The sequence below is a fragment of the Phascolarctos cinereus genome, unplaced genomic scaffold (assembly GCF_003287225.1).
Source record: "Phascolarctos cinereus isolate Bilbo 61053 unplaced genomic scaffold, phaCin_HiC Scaffold_3;HRSCAF=262, whole genome shotgun sequence".
In the NCBI taxonomy this organism is placed as follows: Eukaryota; Metazoa; Chordata; class Mammalia; order Diprotodontia; family Phascolarctidae; genus Phascolarctos; species Phascolarctos cinereus.
This window is the reverse complement of record NW_027555736.1, coordinates 134,798,787-134,814,047: the sequence shown is the minus strand read 5'-3', so window position 1 is coordinate 134,814,047 and position 15,261 is coordinate 134,798,787. Positions and strand designations below refer to the sequence as shown.

Genomic DNA, 15,261 nt, shown 5'->3' with positions numbered 1-15,261 from the left:
CATCACCCAGCCTCTGCTTAAAGACATTCAATGACAGTGAAATTATTGCCTTCTTTGGTAGCACATTCCACTTTTGGACGGTTGGGTGGTGCAGGGCCTGGAGTCAGGAAGACTCATCTTCCTGAGTTCACATCTAGCTTCAGACACTAGCTGTGTGAACCTGGGCAAGTCACTTTACTCTGTTTGCCTCAGTTTCCTCATCTGTAAAATGAGCTGGTGAAGCAAATGGCAAACCCCTCCAGTGTCCTTGCTAAGAAAACCCCAAATGGGATCATGAAAGGTCAGACACGACTGAAATATGACTGAACTACAACAAAATTTTAGGAAGTTGTCCCTTGTATAAGATAGAAATAAGCCTGTCTATAAATTCCACCCGTTGCTCCTAGCTCTTCACTCTAGGGCCAAGCTTGAATAAATCTAATCCGTCACAATAGTAATCACCAGGATTTGGGAGAGAAAGAAAGGAGTAAGTTTTAAATCGGGATTCAAAGCATGCTATCTCTATAAGTATCCAAATCTACACAGCTGACATAGAGTAAGATGCCAGGTCCAGGAGTGGAGACTTTGAGGGTAGCTCAGCACAAAACCAGAAAGCAATCAACAGAGAATGTCAGAAAACTGATGGTTTGTCTGACTCAACTCGTTTCCCCCAAAGCTTTATCTGTTTATGGTAATGTTATGCATCCCCTTGCACTGTCAGCTTAATGTAGTCATCTTTGTTACTATTCAAACTCTCCTTTTATCTAATCTACTTTTTTTTTAAACAAGGTATTTCTTTCATAGCCATATTCCAGGCATGCATCCAATCCACCAATCTTAGTGATACCAATAAGAGCAAAATTACTGTGTTGCATTTGGATATCTTATCTTGCTGTTACCTATATTCTCTGCATTTTTGTGTAGATATCTGAGGTCATGGGTTTTATTACTGTTATTTTGAATATTGCCTCCTTTGAATCAGTCCTTCCACAGACATTTTTTCTTAGGTTATACCTACTTGCTTTCTGTAGTATCTGTTTTGGCAGAAGTATGTAGATAGTTTTCACATACCCCCACCCCCCACCCTCAATTTTCATCTTAAAGCCTTGTTGATCAAAATCATGTCTCCACAAAAATGTATTTTTACCAGCCCTCATTAGATTCACTTCATCTCTAGCCAAGATCTCATCATTCCCATGTTGTTAGCCATAATCTAGAAATCCAAAATACGGTTTTCAAACATCTTTTCAGCCTGTGACAGGAGTTTTGAGGGTGAAAATCTGTCCTTTTTGATTGAATCCCCTACCTTCAATCAGAAGTAATGTTTAAAAAACAGAAACAAAGTGATACCTTGGCCCCTAAATTTTTCAGTTTCCTGACCAGGGTTTCATAATAACTAGAAATACTTTCTAGGTTATTCTGATGGTATTATTCGTTCCCACAGGAATCAAAAGTAGTCAGTGTGGTTATCAAGTTTCACGAGTCTCTAGACTCATGCCTGAATATGTGTTTCAGGAAGACAGAATATTTCCCTGTTCCTCATGTCAGTTTGCTAGATGGCAACTTGGATAACCTTTAACTGGAAATCACCATCCACCAAAGTGTAATACTGGAAAGAGTTGACTGAATTTGAGATTAGAAGACCTGAATTTGGATCCTGGCTCTGTCCTCATGGCCCTAGGCAAATCACTTAACCCCTGTGGTTCTCAGTTTCCCCATCTTATTATAAGTTGAGATTTGACCAGATGACCTCTAAGGTCCCTCCTGGCTACTAGATTTGATCATATAAATATCAAATGGCCTCTCTTGGCAGCATTGTTATCCCTCTTTGGAGCTTAAGTCATTGCTTCCTTCTCAGAGAGTCCAGCTCTGTCTTTCACAGGAAAGGGAAAAGGAAGAGGACAAGCATTTATTAAGCACCTACCACATGCTAAGTGGGAGTGGCTCCAAGAAGTTATAGTATGGGCAACAGCCACACCTTGGTAAAATCATCTCAGCAGACAAGCTAGACCAAGTTGAGGGGAACTGACAGGCCTCAAACACATCAACGAGTTAGGGGGATGTCTACCTCAAGCACGTGAAGACTTCCCCCAATGGAATAGGCAGATGAGAACAATTTGGTTTTTTTGTTTGTTTTTATTTTAGGCAATTGAGGTTAAGTGACTTGCCCAGGGTCACACAGCTAGTAAGTGTCAAGTGTTTGGTCTGAGTCTGGATTTGAACTCAGGTCCCACTGCGCCACTTAGCTGCCCCAAGAACAATTTGTTCTGACAGCCATGAAGGCAGCTGAAGCAGGTGCTGTGGAGGCTTACAACTTGGTCAGACATCAAAGATGCCAAGGTCATCCACGGCATCCCAGGCCATTGCCAGTCATCTTGACTTTTGTCTTGCCACTGAACTTTGATAACTCTGGAAGAGAGAGTGAGGCTGATGCCTTTGTACAACTCTGGCTCAATTAAATCCATTTCATGCTTGAGTCAAGATATCACTCCACGATGTCACTGGTCCTCCTAAACAAAGGATGAACAATAAATATGTGCTAAGCTTAGCTTTTCAAATCTTATCTCATTTGATTCTCACAACAGTTTGGTGAAGTAAGTGCTATAATTATCACCATTTTGAAGTAGAAGAAACTTAGGCAGAGGTTAAGTGACTTGCCCAGGGTCACACAGCTAGTAAATGTCTGAGGTCACATTTGAATTCAGGTCTTCCTGACTCCAGGCCCAGTACTCTATCCACTGAACTACCTAACTGCCCCAGCATATCTTCTTTGAGAAAAAGCTTCAAAACTAATTCTTAGCACAAGGTACTAGGCCTAGAGTAAGGAAGGCCTGAGTTTCAATCCTGCCTCAGACACATAGTCACTGTATGACTCTAGGCGAATCACAACCTCTGCCTCAGTTTTCTCAACTATAAAGGGGGGGTGGATAATAATAGAATCTACCTCCCAGGGTTATTGTGAGAATCACATAAGAAAAATAGGCACAGTGCCTGGCACATAGTAGACACTTATTAAATGCTTGTTTCCTTCCTTTCTTCTACCAGAGGTTAAAGAGTCTTTCTTTGGTCCTTTTTCTGTGTCATCTTCTTCTACCTTTCAAGCTCCGGACACAGGATAAGATGTCCTCTCTGCCTTTTTAATTTGCTTTTCCTCTTTGTTCTGCTTTGAAGCATATTCCTTTCTTTCAAGGAACACTTCCTTTTTCCTGATAAACTAGAGGGAAAGGAGATATTCCTTTTGGTCTACTTTCTCTACAAGAGGAGAGACTAGCCTGCATTTTTTTCATACACACATAGCTATTGCTTGGCCCTAGCAGATACACAAATATAACATACTCTTTTCAGGTTACTAGGAAATTTCACTTGTCCTCAATCCTAGCTTGACCTGAGATCCTCACTGCTCTTTTTCTTGCTGCTAGCACCTGTGACTAATTCTCATGACTGACTTCCATGGTAAATTTTTTTTACTTTTAGGCCTGGTCTGAACCTGATATTGGGTTCCTTCCTAAAATGAACCTATATTCTAATAGCACCAGGATCCTTCTGTCCCCTTGTGGGTCCGATAGAATAGGCTTTCTGACCTAGAAGAAGGTCCTAAGGTTATTCTAGGCCATAGTTCTCTTTTCCTACTGCCCAAGTCTAACTTGGACATGACTAAAAGTGTCCTCTGGGAATGAATTTGTATTTAAGTGAATACAGTCTTCCTGAAGACAGGCATTCACATAGCATAGTTATATTATTTCCATCCCTTAACAACACCACCTCTATTCCATAAATGGCTCAAATGGAATTCATGGCTCAGAAGCAAAGGATGACCACTTCAGTTGAGCTATAAATAAAAGAGAATGTTTGAATCTTTGGTGTTTCAGATTACAGTTAAAGTTTAGGAAAAACTGGTTAAAAGAGATTATCAGAAACCAATAGAAGATATGGTTGATGGAACTTAGCTTTTCTGCCACCCCCAATATTTCAATAGATATTGTGTTGGTTCAGCCTTGGGAAAGTTTAGAAAGTGACATCCCCATTATGGAGCAGTTATAGGAAGTTTACCAGAGCCAAGATGTTTTTTCCATGGCATTCCTCAAAGGAGCACTAGTACAGAGCTGGAAGGGAACTTGGAGGTCATCAGGTCCAACCACTACATTTTGCAGATGAAGAAACTAAGGCCCAGAAAATTTAAATGACTTGCCCAAATTTATCCAAGCAGTATTGCAGAGGTAGGAGCTGAACCAAGGTCCTCTGAGTTCAAATCCATCACTATTTCCACTGAACCACAAGCTTTCGGTTAGAACAGGCATTGGGCATGAGGACTGCCAATTCAGACTTGGCTACTGACCCAGTTTATGATAGCATCTTGTCTTTCATTGTCTCTAAATTGTTAAGTGAGAAGAATAGATGCTTGTGAAGAACTTTAATTTCCTCCCAATGAAAGATGTTTGAGGGCAAAACATAATTGTGTTAGACTTTTGGTACAAATGTTAAATTCTGTCCTTTGTTCCCTTCAACAGTCTAGCAGGAGGGTAGCTGCATTCTAGACTGTGCACCAGGCACATATTTCAATTCCGAGTTGATCAAATGTGAGAAGTGCCATTCTACCTGTCAAACATGTGTAGGTAAGTTAATTATCTGCAAGCAGGCTTTTATTTCATTGCAATCAACAGTAATAAACTGAATTAGCAGCAGGTAAATAGCCTTACTATTCTGAAATTGAAAAAAGAGTAGTGGTTCATGAACTTCAACATTTATTGTCACTTTAAGACACAAAGGTACACTTTGAGCTGCCCCGCCTGGCCTTCCAAGCATTACAAACCAAACCAAGCAGTGTCTGTTTCCCATCTGTGAAATGAATGCTAAGTGCTAATGAGTCTATCTTCCCTTGAAGCTCCCTACTTGACACTGAATGCAGTTAATAACTAAATGGCTTTGACTTCAGAATGTCTGTTTTAAAGATGGAAAGGACTTAAAGGCATTTGGGGATTATGATAGTGAATGCAGTGGCTTTTTGAAATCTAACCTCCATTTTCTTTATGCGTTTTCCCTTTGAACATCTTGTTCCAGTAGACACAGTTCTATAGATTTTTTATGTTAAAATTATCTTTCAAAAAAATTGAGTAGCACATTTATGACAGCACAAATATCTACTAGATTCAATTTTATGTAAAATAGTTGGCAAACTCTTATCCTTTATCTGCAGTCCTGTTCTGATGCCTCATTATGGTGCAAAGGTCACCCTGGGTTCCCAACCGCTCTTGCCAGGAGAGCACAAACTCTATGAAGTCCTAGCAATTCAATCCAACATAATTTTAAGTACCTGCTGTGTACAAGGCACTGCCAAGGATCCAGAGACAAAAATGAAACACTCCCTGCTCTCAAGTAGTTTACTATATTCTACTACATAGCATGTACAGAAATTAGCAGATACAAGGCAGTTTGAGGTAGAGAGAATTAAAGGCTAGGGTAATCACAAAGGATGTAACAGATACCTGGTAAAAATTCTCTGTGAAGTCAAGATGAAGAGGGAGTACTCTCCAGGCATGGGGGATGACTTCTCCAGATGTGCCTAGGTAACAGTTAGAATGCTGGGTTCTGGAAACAGCTGGTAGACCAGTTTGGCTGGAATACAGAATACATGGGGGACAACCAGGTGGTACAGTGGATAGAGCACTGGCTCTGGAGTCAGAAGGACTCCAGTTCAAATCTGGAGTCAAACACTAGGTATGTGACCATGGGCAAGTCCTCCCACTTAAAAAAAAAAAAGAGTACACGAAGGAGAGTAATGTGAAATAAGGCTAGAATCAAAGGTTAGAGTCAAGTGGTGGAAAGTATTAAATGCTTATAGAACTTTTATTTTATCCTATTAAAAAATAGGCAGCCACTGAAAGCTTTTGAGCAGGGGAGTGACATTGTCAGACTTAGGCCTTAGGAAGATTCTATTTTATGAGCTATACAGAGGAAGGATTAGGGAGGACAGAGAGGAGAAGCAGGGAAACCAGTTATTAAGCCATTTTCATAGTCTCAGCAAGAGGCAAGGAACACCTGAACTAGGACAGTGGCCTTGTGAGTGGAAAAAAGAGATGTTATGGAGAGCAAAGAGGATGAGGAATTGGGAAGAGTCAAGGATAACACCAAGGTTACACATGTATGTAACCAAGATGGTAGTAATATCCTTGTCAGAAATAAAGAAGTATAGAACATGGGCAAATTTAGGAGGGGAAAGATGAGTTCTGTTTTGAATACATTGAGTTTGAAATGCTGAAGCAAATGAAGATGTGCAGCGGGTACATCTCTGATGCAGGAACAAGGTTTAGGATAGAGATTCAGACTGAATTTGGGAGTCATCTGCATAAACATTTTAGTTGGACCCATTAGAGCTAATGAGATCCCTAAGGGAGAGAGCTGGAGAGAGGAGAGTTGGGCCCAGGACAGAAAGCTTTGAGAGATACTCATATTTGTTGGATGAGAAACCGCCAATAAATCAGAAAAGGAGGCCCAACAGTATGACCACCAAACAAGAGTAGTATCACAGAAGGCAAGGAAAAAGAGAGTATCTGGAAGTTAGGGGACAGTCAACAGTATTGTAAGCTGAGAGAAGTTCAGAAGAATTAGAACTAAGAGAAGGCCATGGGATTTAGCAATTATTCCTGGAAACCCTGGAAGGAACATTTTTTAGTAGAGTGTCAGGGTCAGAAGTCTAATTGTAAGTGACAGAGAAGTTAATAGTAAGGAAATTGAAGCAACCAAAATAGGAGACTCTTTCTAGGACCTTGTCAGTGAAAGTGAACAAAGACATAGGATAATAGCTTGAGGGGATGGCAGGGTTAAGAGAAGGTTCATTAAGATTAAGGAAAGAAACAGTTCATTGGGTCTTGTCCACACTCCCCAGCCCCCACCCAGTCCTCCAAGGTCATGACTGAGCACAGTGTCGTGCAAGAGAAGCTTCTATTTCCACAGCTTATTAACACCTAACTTGGGGATCCGGTAGTATGTATAGGTGTCTGATGGAGTTGGCTGTAAGTTATGGCTGGGCATCCAAATCAGTAAATACCTGGTGACTAGATCCCCTGGACCAGACTGAACTCATACTTGACACTGGCTCTTTAGCTTTATCTCAGGATGTTGGTTATGAGGCACAACCATCAGATACCCAACAAGAGAAACAACCTCTAAGTCTGGAAATACAGACCTTCTGATAACTTTGTTGTTCTGAATCCCAGGATCTGTGTTGGATGTGAATTACCTACCTCTATTCCCCGAAACTGTGACTCTCTTATGTTTCTGAGAACTACAGTGGTAGCTTAGTACTTTGGGTTGAGGATCCCTGTGGGGAAATGAAGCTAAACTGAATTTATACTTGGCACCAGAAAAGCAGAAGAAAACTCAAAAACATTTCAAGTAAGGGCCCAGCAAGGGACTCTGTTACTCAAAGCTCAACCAAGCTAAGTTCAAAGAAACTAATCACCAGAAGGTTGGCTACTAGGTAATAGATTTCCTTTGGCCACAACTTATTAAAATTCATAAAGAAGGTATAGAGGGGTTGTAATCTGCATCTGTAAACCAGCGTGGATAAAAATCACTTTTGAAGTATTGAAGAAGATAACATCTTATCAGGTTTCTATCTGTACAGGTATGTGTGGAATTGCATATACATAAAATTGTATTGTGGATTGAAATCTATTTCAGGTCAAGTTGAGTACTCTAGTCTTCCCCACCCCCTTCCCTTATTGTCTCAGTGCCACTGTATTTTACATCCTTGATCTTATCCCTGTTTCCCAGAATCCTCATTATGGTGAGCTTTCATGGAAGTAGGAGTTTAAGAATTACAATTCAGTGAAATAACCATTCTCATCATACCTTTCCTTTGAAAAGCCCTTGAGAGTTAATGTGCCTTCTCTTGTTTGTCCTTGTACATCTTCTGAACTAAATAGACCACAGCTTACAGATCTGGGTTAAACTATCTGCATTTTCAAAATGTGGCAACCAAGTACAGAAGGGAATTTACTTGTGTAGGATTCCAGAATTAAATAGGAAGAGAGCTAGGCCTGGAACCAAAGACCCTCCCACTCCCCACTCCCCACCCTCAAAGTGTGAAGTGGTTATAAAGGGTGAAATTCTGTATATGGCACCATTCATTTTGCAAAGATGAACAGCCAGTTAAACCATCTTTTAATTGGTCCCTTTAATCATAATGTTCCTGAAAACTTCAGTAACATCTTACAGTGTCAAGCATGTAGAAGCTATTAAAGAAAAAACTACTCTGGAAATCTAAGAAAATACTAATGTATCAACATGCAAGGCTGCTGTGACTTTTAAAAGAAATTTTCACTTAGAATCTTCAAAAGGCAGCATGGTTTAGTGTCTAGAGAGCTAGCTTCAAAACCTGGGTTCTGGTCCTGTCTGACACATACTGGCTATGTGACTCTGGGCACATCATTTAATCTTTCAGTGCTCTAGGCATCTCTCTAAGACTATAAGTTGAAGAGAAGGTGCCAACCTGCTTTGGTAGAGGAGGTTTCCTCATTTGGAAGTTCCCTCCTGTGTCAGTGAAATCAAGCGTCTAGCCTTTATTCCTATAATCTTCTAACTCCCCAAAATCTCTTTCTGTTTTTCCAGTAACATGGTAGCCAGGTACAATTTCTCTTGTCACTGTCTACACAAAAGTCTTTCTTGACTCTCAGTTTCCTACTTAGTGTAGAACGCCCTTTGCCTGGCATTCAAGGCTCTCCATAATTTGGTCCTGACCTGTCTTTCTAGCTGAACTGGACTACTTACCATTCCCTAAGCACACCTCAACTTTTCCCAGTCTTGTTCATCCTGTTCCCTCTACTTGAAATGCTCTTCCCTCCAGCTCTGCCTGTGCAATTCCTTTTATCCTTCAAGATCCAAATCAAATGTCATGCCTTCCCTGAAGCCTTCCTTCAACCTTTATTTCCAATTCCCATAGCACTTTACAACTATTTTACTGCAATTCACTTTCACAAATATACTATGTCTCATAATCATTTGTGTACATGTCTGATTGCTTTCCCTGATGTGTGAGAGCAAGGGACATGGTTTGTTAGCTCTTGTATTCCTCAAAATGCCTGTCAGTGTCTTGCATAGACTGAAATAGCTGCTCAAGAAATATTTGATGAATGAATGAATGTCAAGTTCTTTAATAGTCCAGTATGAGCTAATCTTTTCTTCTTGAAATATGATGATGTAAACACACACACACACACACACACACACACACACACACAGAGTTTACTGGAAAAATTAAGATTCTGATTTTCAACCCAGTCATCAAACATGGATATTGAATTCATTTATCCTGTCCAACCCTAAAAGGTGATTTCAGATTCCACTCACTTTCAGTTACTGTTTTCCTGTGGCCAATTACTCTTTGTTTATCCCTTGCTGATTAAGAAGAAGCTTAATAGATTTAGCCCTGCAGGCTGCTGTTGAGAATGCTGGATTTCAGGTGAAGGAACTTTACCATCTGTACTCTTCCCTTTCATGGCCTTTTTTGACTTACTACTTTATTTGAGTTTTGTTTTTTTTTCTTTTGAAATGCAGGTTCCAAAATTGCCATCAGTGGAATTGCATGCTAACTTTAATCCTGTTGCCTAAAAAGGCTTTTTATCTTGGATATGTTTTGAGTGTGACAGGGTGCTCTTCTCATTACACCTCTGCACATCTCTCCTTTTCTATCCTTCCTCCAGTCATGTAGTCATTTCAACATCTCACTGCATTGCTCCTGATCACTCTTCATTATCTGCTGTCACACCCAATATAGCAGCATCTGTAAGCTTGAAAACTGTGCTCTCCTTTTTCTTTTAATCCAGTGCCATGGTTGAAGGGTTGCTCTAACTGAAATCTAGGGACTGTCTCCAGTTAATGTCTTTCCAACCTAAAATAGTCTGCTGGCAAATCTTCCTTTCTTGTTCTTTAGCCAGTTCACAGTCTATCATCATTAATCTCTTGTATGGTATTTGGAGGTCAAATGCTGTCTTAATGTTAGATTTTGAGATCCTTCCACAGCTCTTGTTTGTCCATTACTCTGAATCTGTGAGGCATGGCCTTCTAGAACATCTGAGTCTGCAGTTATTCAACTGAACACCTGTGCCCAGGTCTAATGGTCCATGCAAGTTTTAAAGTCCCTTTGTGCTTACTCTTTGGGGAGTCTTAGATGGTAATGACATTGTCACTATATTTCAGTCCCTTGACTAGATATACCGAAGACATTTCTGTTATGTTAGCCCTGGGGAAATGCCTAGAGAGATTGAGGAATATAACTATGGGCCCTTGAGTGTAGTTGTTTGATGGAAAAAACAAATCACTTTTTCTTTCACCAATTGTAAGGAGCTCCTGTTGTAAGACTAAGAATAAAAAAACTACTAACCCTGTCTAGAGTCTAATTTTTATCACACTCTATATGTGGTGTAAGTAGCAATAGAGATTTGCAATAGGTTGGCTACATACAGGATAGCAACCTGCCATCCTTGCCAATTTGGAATAAAGAAACTTAGTCACTATGAGTTCACTCAGTGCTGTTTTGAACCAAATATTACTTCTGTATCAGGAAGCCATTTCTAAAGCTTTTTTTTTGCCTTTTCTTTTCTTTCTTTTTTTTTTTTTTTTGGCCAAATCTATGATTTAATTGACAATGCAGATCAGCAATTGTTCAGCCTAGTCTTAGAGAGTGACTTGGGGCACTGAGAAATTAAATGTCACATAGCCTATATATATATGTGTGTGTCTATACATATATATATATATATATATATATATATATATACATACATATATATATGCATATATATGTGTGTGTGTGTATGTGTATATATATATATAAATGTGTGTATGTATATATATATATATATGTATGTATGTGTGTATATATATAAATGTCTTAAACTGAGATATTTCTGGTTCTGAGGTTACCTCCCTATCCACTACACTACATTGTCTCTCTTGCCCCCAAATAATTTAAATGATTTGGAAGCTTTCCTAATCATGCCCAAGAATGAGTTATCTCATGGGATGAACATAAAAGAAGGCACTAGAAAACCAGTAATGATTATCCTATTAGTGTGACTGTATGATGGATTACCAGAATGCAAAAAGTTGGTTGAGATCTTAGTAAAAGAAAAATTTTTCCATTGCGCCTCCCTTATCAATTGCCAAATGCAAATCCTAGACACCATTTCATTCCATCAGTTTTCTTGAATTCATTCTATATTCTTTTGGGTTTGGCTTTTATAATTTTAAAGAAATAGGATTATTTACATTTAATTTTCATGCATGCCCTTAAGGGAACAGACTGCTATGATGATAGTAAAATCTCTAAGCAATTCATGTTCACTAACTTGAATTCCATTTATCAACTGTGGTTCATTTCCAGGGACTAACTCTTGGAAGATAGGGAACAATTCACTAGCATTCTTCTCATGTCCTTCATGTGCTTAAGAAACAGCTCACCCTTTAGTCTTTTCTAAATTTTCTGTTGACTTTTCCTCTTGAATCAATTTTCCATAAAGTCATTTTGACTGTCCTTCACTGGAATCTCTCCATTTAAAATTTTCTTTTCTTTTTTAAGACTGGGTCTCCCCATCTCACCCAGGTGGGCAGTGCAATAACTACTTGCTGGCCCAGTCCCTCCTCTGATTGGCACAGGAGTTTTGACCTGGGCCAGCGAGCCCCTTCCCTTTAGGGAACCTGGTGCCTCCCGTTCCAACCAACTCACCATACTGATGCTATACCTAGTGCAGACACCTCATTAGCATGGCCCACTGTAGCTCAGAACTCTCAAGCTCAAGAGATCTGCCAGCCTCAGCCTTCCCAGTAACAGGGTTCACAGAAGTACCCCACCACACTCAGTTCCATGTTTATTTTTAATGTATGGAGAAGAAATCTCAACCCAATACTATAGAAATGGTCTAATCATCAATATTTAGAGAATATAGCTATATTTCTTCTTAGCTCTTGTTTGTTCAGGGTTCCTCATTTGTAAAATGAGGAGAATCTCACAGAATCTCAGCATTTCAAACAACTTGCAAGACCACCTACTTCATCTTGTGACACAACAGCAATCCTCTCCGTATTCCAGTGATTATCCAGCCTCTGCCTGAAGACATCTAGAAAGGAGAAAACTCCTACTGCTACCTATGCAGGCAGCACTTTGGGAAAACTCTAATCGTTAGGAATCTTCCTCAAGTCTCAATCTCCCTCTTTTCAACTTTTACCCATTGCTCCTGGTTCTGCCCTCTAGAATCAAGCAGGACAAGCTTGATCACTCTTCCACAAGACAGATCTTCAGATTCTTGAAGACAGCCAACATGTCTCACCTGAATTGTTTTCTGCTCCACCCTAAATGTTTCCACTTCCTTTAACTGATTCATATACAATATGCTTTCAAGCTCTTTCACTGTTCTAGTTGGCCCAGATACTCCCAAGTTTATCATTGTCGTCCTTAAAATGTGGTACCCAGAATTGAACATAATACTCCAAATATAGTCTGAACTGAGCAGAGAACAATAAAACTATCACCTTCCCAGTCCTCATCATTATATCCCTCTTAATGCAGCCCAAGATAGAATTAGCTGTTTTGGTTTCCATATCACACTGTTGACTTATATGTATCTTGCAGCCCAGTGAAATCCCCAGACCTCTTACAGATGACCTGCTGTCTAGCAATATTTCTCTTTATTTGTATTCATATGGTTGATATTTTAAAATGCAACTATATGATTTTGCATTTTGTGGTCATCTTATTAATTCTAATATTCTAGCCTGTTAAGAAATTCCAAGTTCTGTGTTATCTAAAATTGTGATGAACATACCATCTTTTCCTTCTTCCAAGTCATTGTTTTGTTTTGTTTTCAAATATGAAACAGCACCAGGCCAAGCATATATCCTTGGGGCATTCTACCAAAGACTTATTCCCAGTTGACATCAAACCATTAATGACTACTCTTTGAATCCAGCCATTCAACCAGTTTGTAATCCAACTAACTGTATAATCAAGCCTTTATTTCCCCATCTTGTCTGCTAGAATTAACATGAATGACTATCAGATGCTTTGCTAAATTCTGAGTAAATTCTGTTTACAACATTTCACTGATCTGTCAGTTTAGTAATCCTATCAAGAAAGGAAATGAGGTTAGTCTAGCATGATTTGTTCATGATGAAGCCGTCTAGAATTTTGGTGATCATTGTTTCCTTTTCTAGATTTTTCACTAACCATCTTCTTAAAAAATATTCTAAAATTTTGCCAGAAATCAAAACCAATTTCATTGGACTATTTTGAGGAAATCGTGGGTAATGTACTGAGAAGGAACACAAGCATTGAAAGAATGACAAATCAGACAGTTTGTTACTCATGCTATTCAAACATGTGGCCTTTCAGGTCCACAGGCAGGGCGGAAGTGTGCCCCACTGCAGAGTATAGAGCTCTGGGTCTCTGCCCTTATATCTGATTATTGTTGCTGGGCAGATTCACAGGAACTAAGTGGGAGGGGGACCTTAGTGTAGTCAATCAGTAGATGGCCAGACTACAAACCCTCCCTACTTCATCAATCACAAGGGCGCTGTGATTGGGAAAGTTTGCTAATTTTGCATACGTGGATTAGATGAAGTTTGCTAAACTGATTATTATCAGGATAGCCTTGAATTGCTTACCTAAATGAAGCTGACTTAACCAGTTATTGGACCGTATTTGGTAACAGGAACTTCCTGGTATGTAGGCAAGTTAAGTCAATGATCAAACCTGGAGTCACTTCTGTTAGCTAGGGCATAGCAATTGTCCAGTCCTCACAGTTGTGATTTATGGACTCCATTTTCTTCATTTTTTTAAAAATCAGAACAATATTTGTATTCCATGAGGCCTTTGGCACCTCTTCTGTTCTTCATGATCTATCAGAAGTCACTCATATATCATTCATAAACATAAATCTCATAAACAACTCATATATAACAAATTGCTATAGCCCAGCAATAACATTTGCCAGATCTTCCCATGCCCTTGGACACAGTTTGTCAAAGCCTGGTTGTTTGGACATGTCAAGAGTAGCCAGGTACTCTCTTACTATATCCCTTCCCTATCTTGGATTTCAACTCCTTCTTGGTCCTATTTGTTCTGTCTTTTCCCGTTCAAAGATCATTTACCTTAGCAGAGAAAACAGAAGGAAAAAAGTGTCAAATAGTTCGGCTTTTTCTCACAGTTATCATTACCTCAGTCATTGTCATGTGTTATCCCATCCAGCCTATGCGGTGGTGTTACACTTTTTCTGATCCTACTGTTTTCCAGAAATTTAGTTTTTAAAAAGGTTTTGCTTTTTACCTTAGCTTTCCTCTGCTTTATCACCCCTGAAACCATTAGCTTTATCATCCCTGAACTATTTTATAGGATGCCACCCTTTTAGATCCATCCTGTCTTATCTGTTTTTGGTTTCATCCTGACTTTTTTAATTCAAGTAGATCAATGAATTCCCCAAGTATCCACATTAGTCTCTTTAAACCATTTATTTTTTTTCCTCCTTATCAAAATTGTTCATCTCTGTGTCTTCAGAATTTCATCCTTGAGAGCTTCCAAGCCTTCTTGAACCAACTCATTCTATAGAATTGTATACCATGGTGTCCTACCCATCTTTTCTTCGGAACATTTGAAATTGATTTTCCTGATCATTAAGTGCATGTCTGGCTGTGCTCAGCTTTTCCTTTCTCTACCATAAATTCTGATAGAAAGTGGTCATTTCTATCCAAGGCTCCATCATTTTCACCACACCAACCAGGTCTTTCTTGTTAGTCAAATTTGGCTAAGAATAGCACTTTGCTTCATTGATTCTATCTACATTTTGAAGGATAAGATTATCATTAACATTTTGTTGAATTGAATTGAATCATTAAATATAAAAATAATGGGCTAAACTGCTCTTGGAAGAGAAAGGTAATTCAGCTAACTGAAGTCCTTCATTCCTACTATAATAATGTGTCTTTCTGTATCAAGAGTTTCTTGAATTCCCCAACCATTTTCTAATTAAATCTGTGTGATACTTCAGTGACAATATCACATCTGTTTCTGTCTCCATTGAACCATGGATTCAAGGCCCTTCACCAACCTGATTCTCCTCCTCTGGATACTTTTTGGTTTCTCAATATCATTCTTAAACTATGGCACTCAGAACTAAATAAAATACTCCAAATGAATTCTGATGAGATCTTTCTTATTCCTAGAAGCTATGCCCCTCTTAATTCAGCCCAAGGGCACATTAGCTTTTTTGGCATCTATAACATACTTCTGAC

At 39.2% G+C, this 15,261-nt stretch overlaps 1 protein-coding gene across 5 annotated transcripts in view; it reads left to right on the top strand.

The window, feature by feature from the left end:
• PCSK6 (proprotein convertase subtilisin/kexin type 6) overlaps positions 1 to 15,261 on the top strand; it is a 248,155-nt gene that overhangs the window by 221,104 nt on the left and 11,790 nt on the right. For 2 of the 5 annotated variants that reach the window (XM_020963650.2, XM_020963644.2), the window contains one exon: positions 4,499 to 4,592. The exons of 2 other annotated variants lie outside the window; for them this stretch is intronic. In XM_020963650.2, the coding sequence (XP_020819309.1) occupies positions 4,499 to 4,592 (94 nt within the window). Of the gene's footprint in view, positions 1 to 4,487; positions 4,593 to 15,261 lie in introns of those variants that run through there. One more of the 5 variants, XM_020963629.2, reaches the window with a different exon arrangement.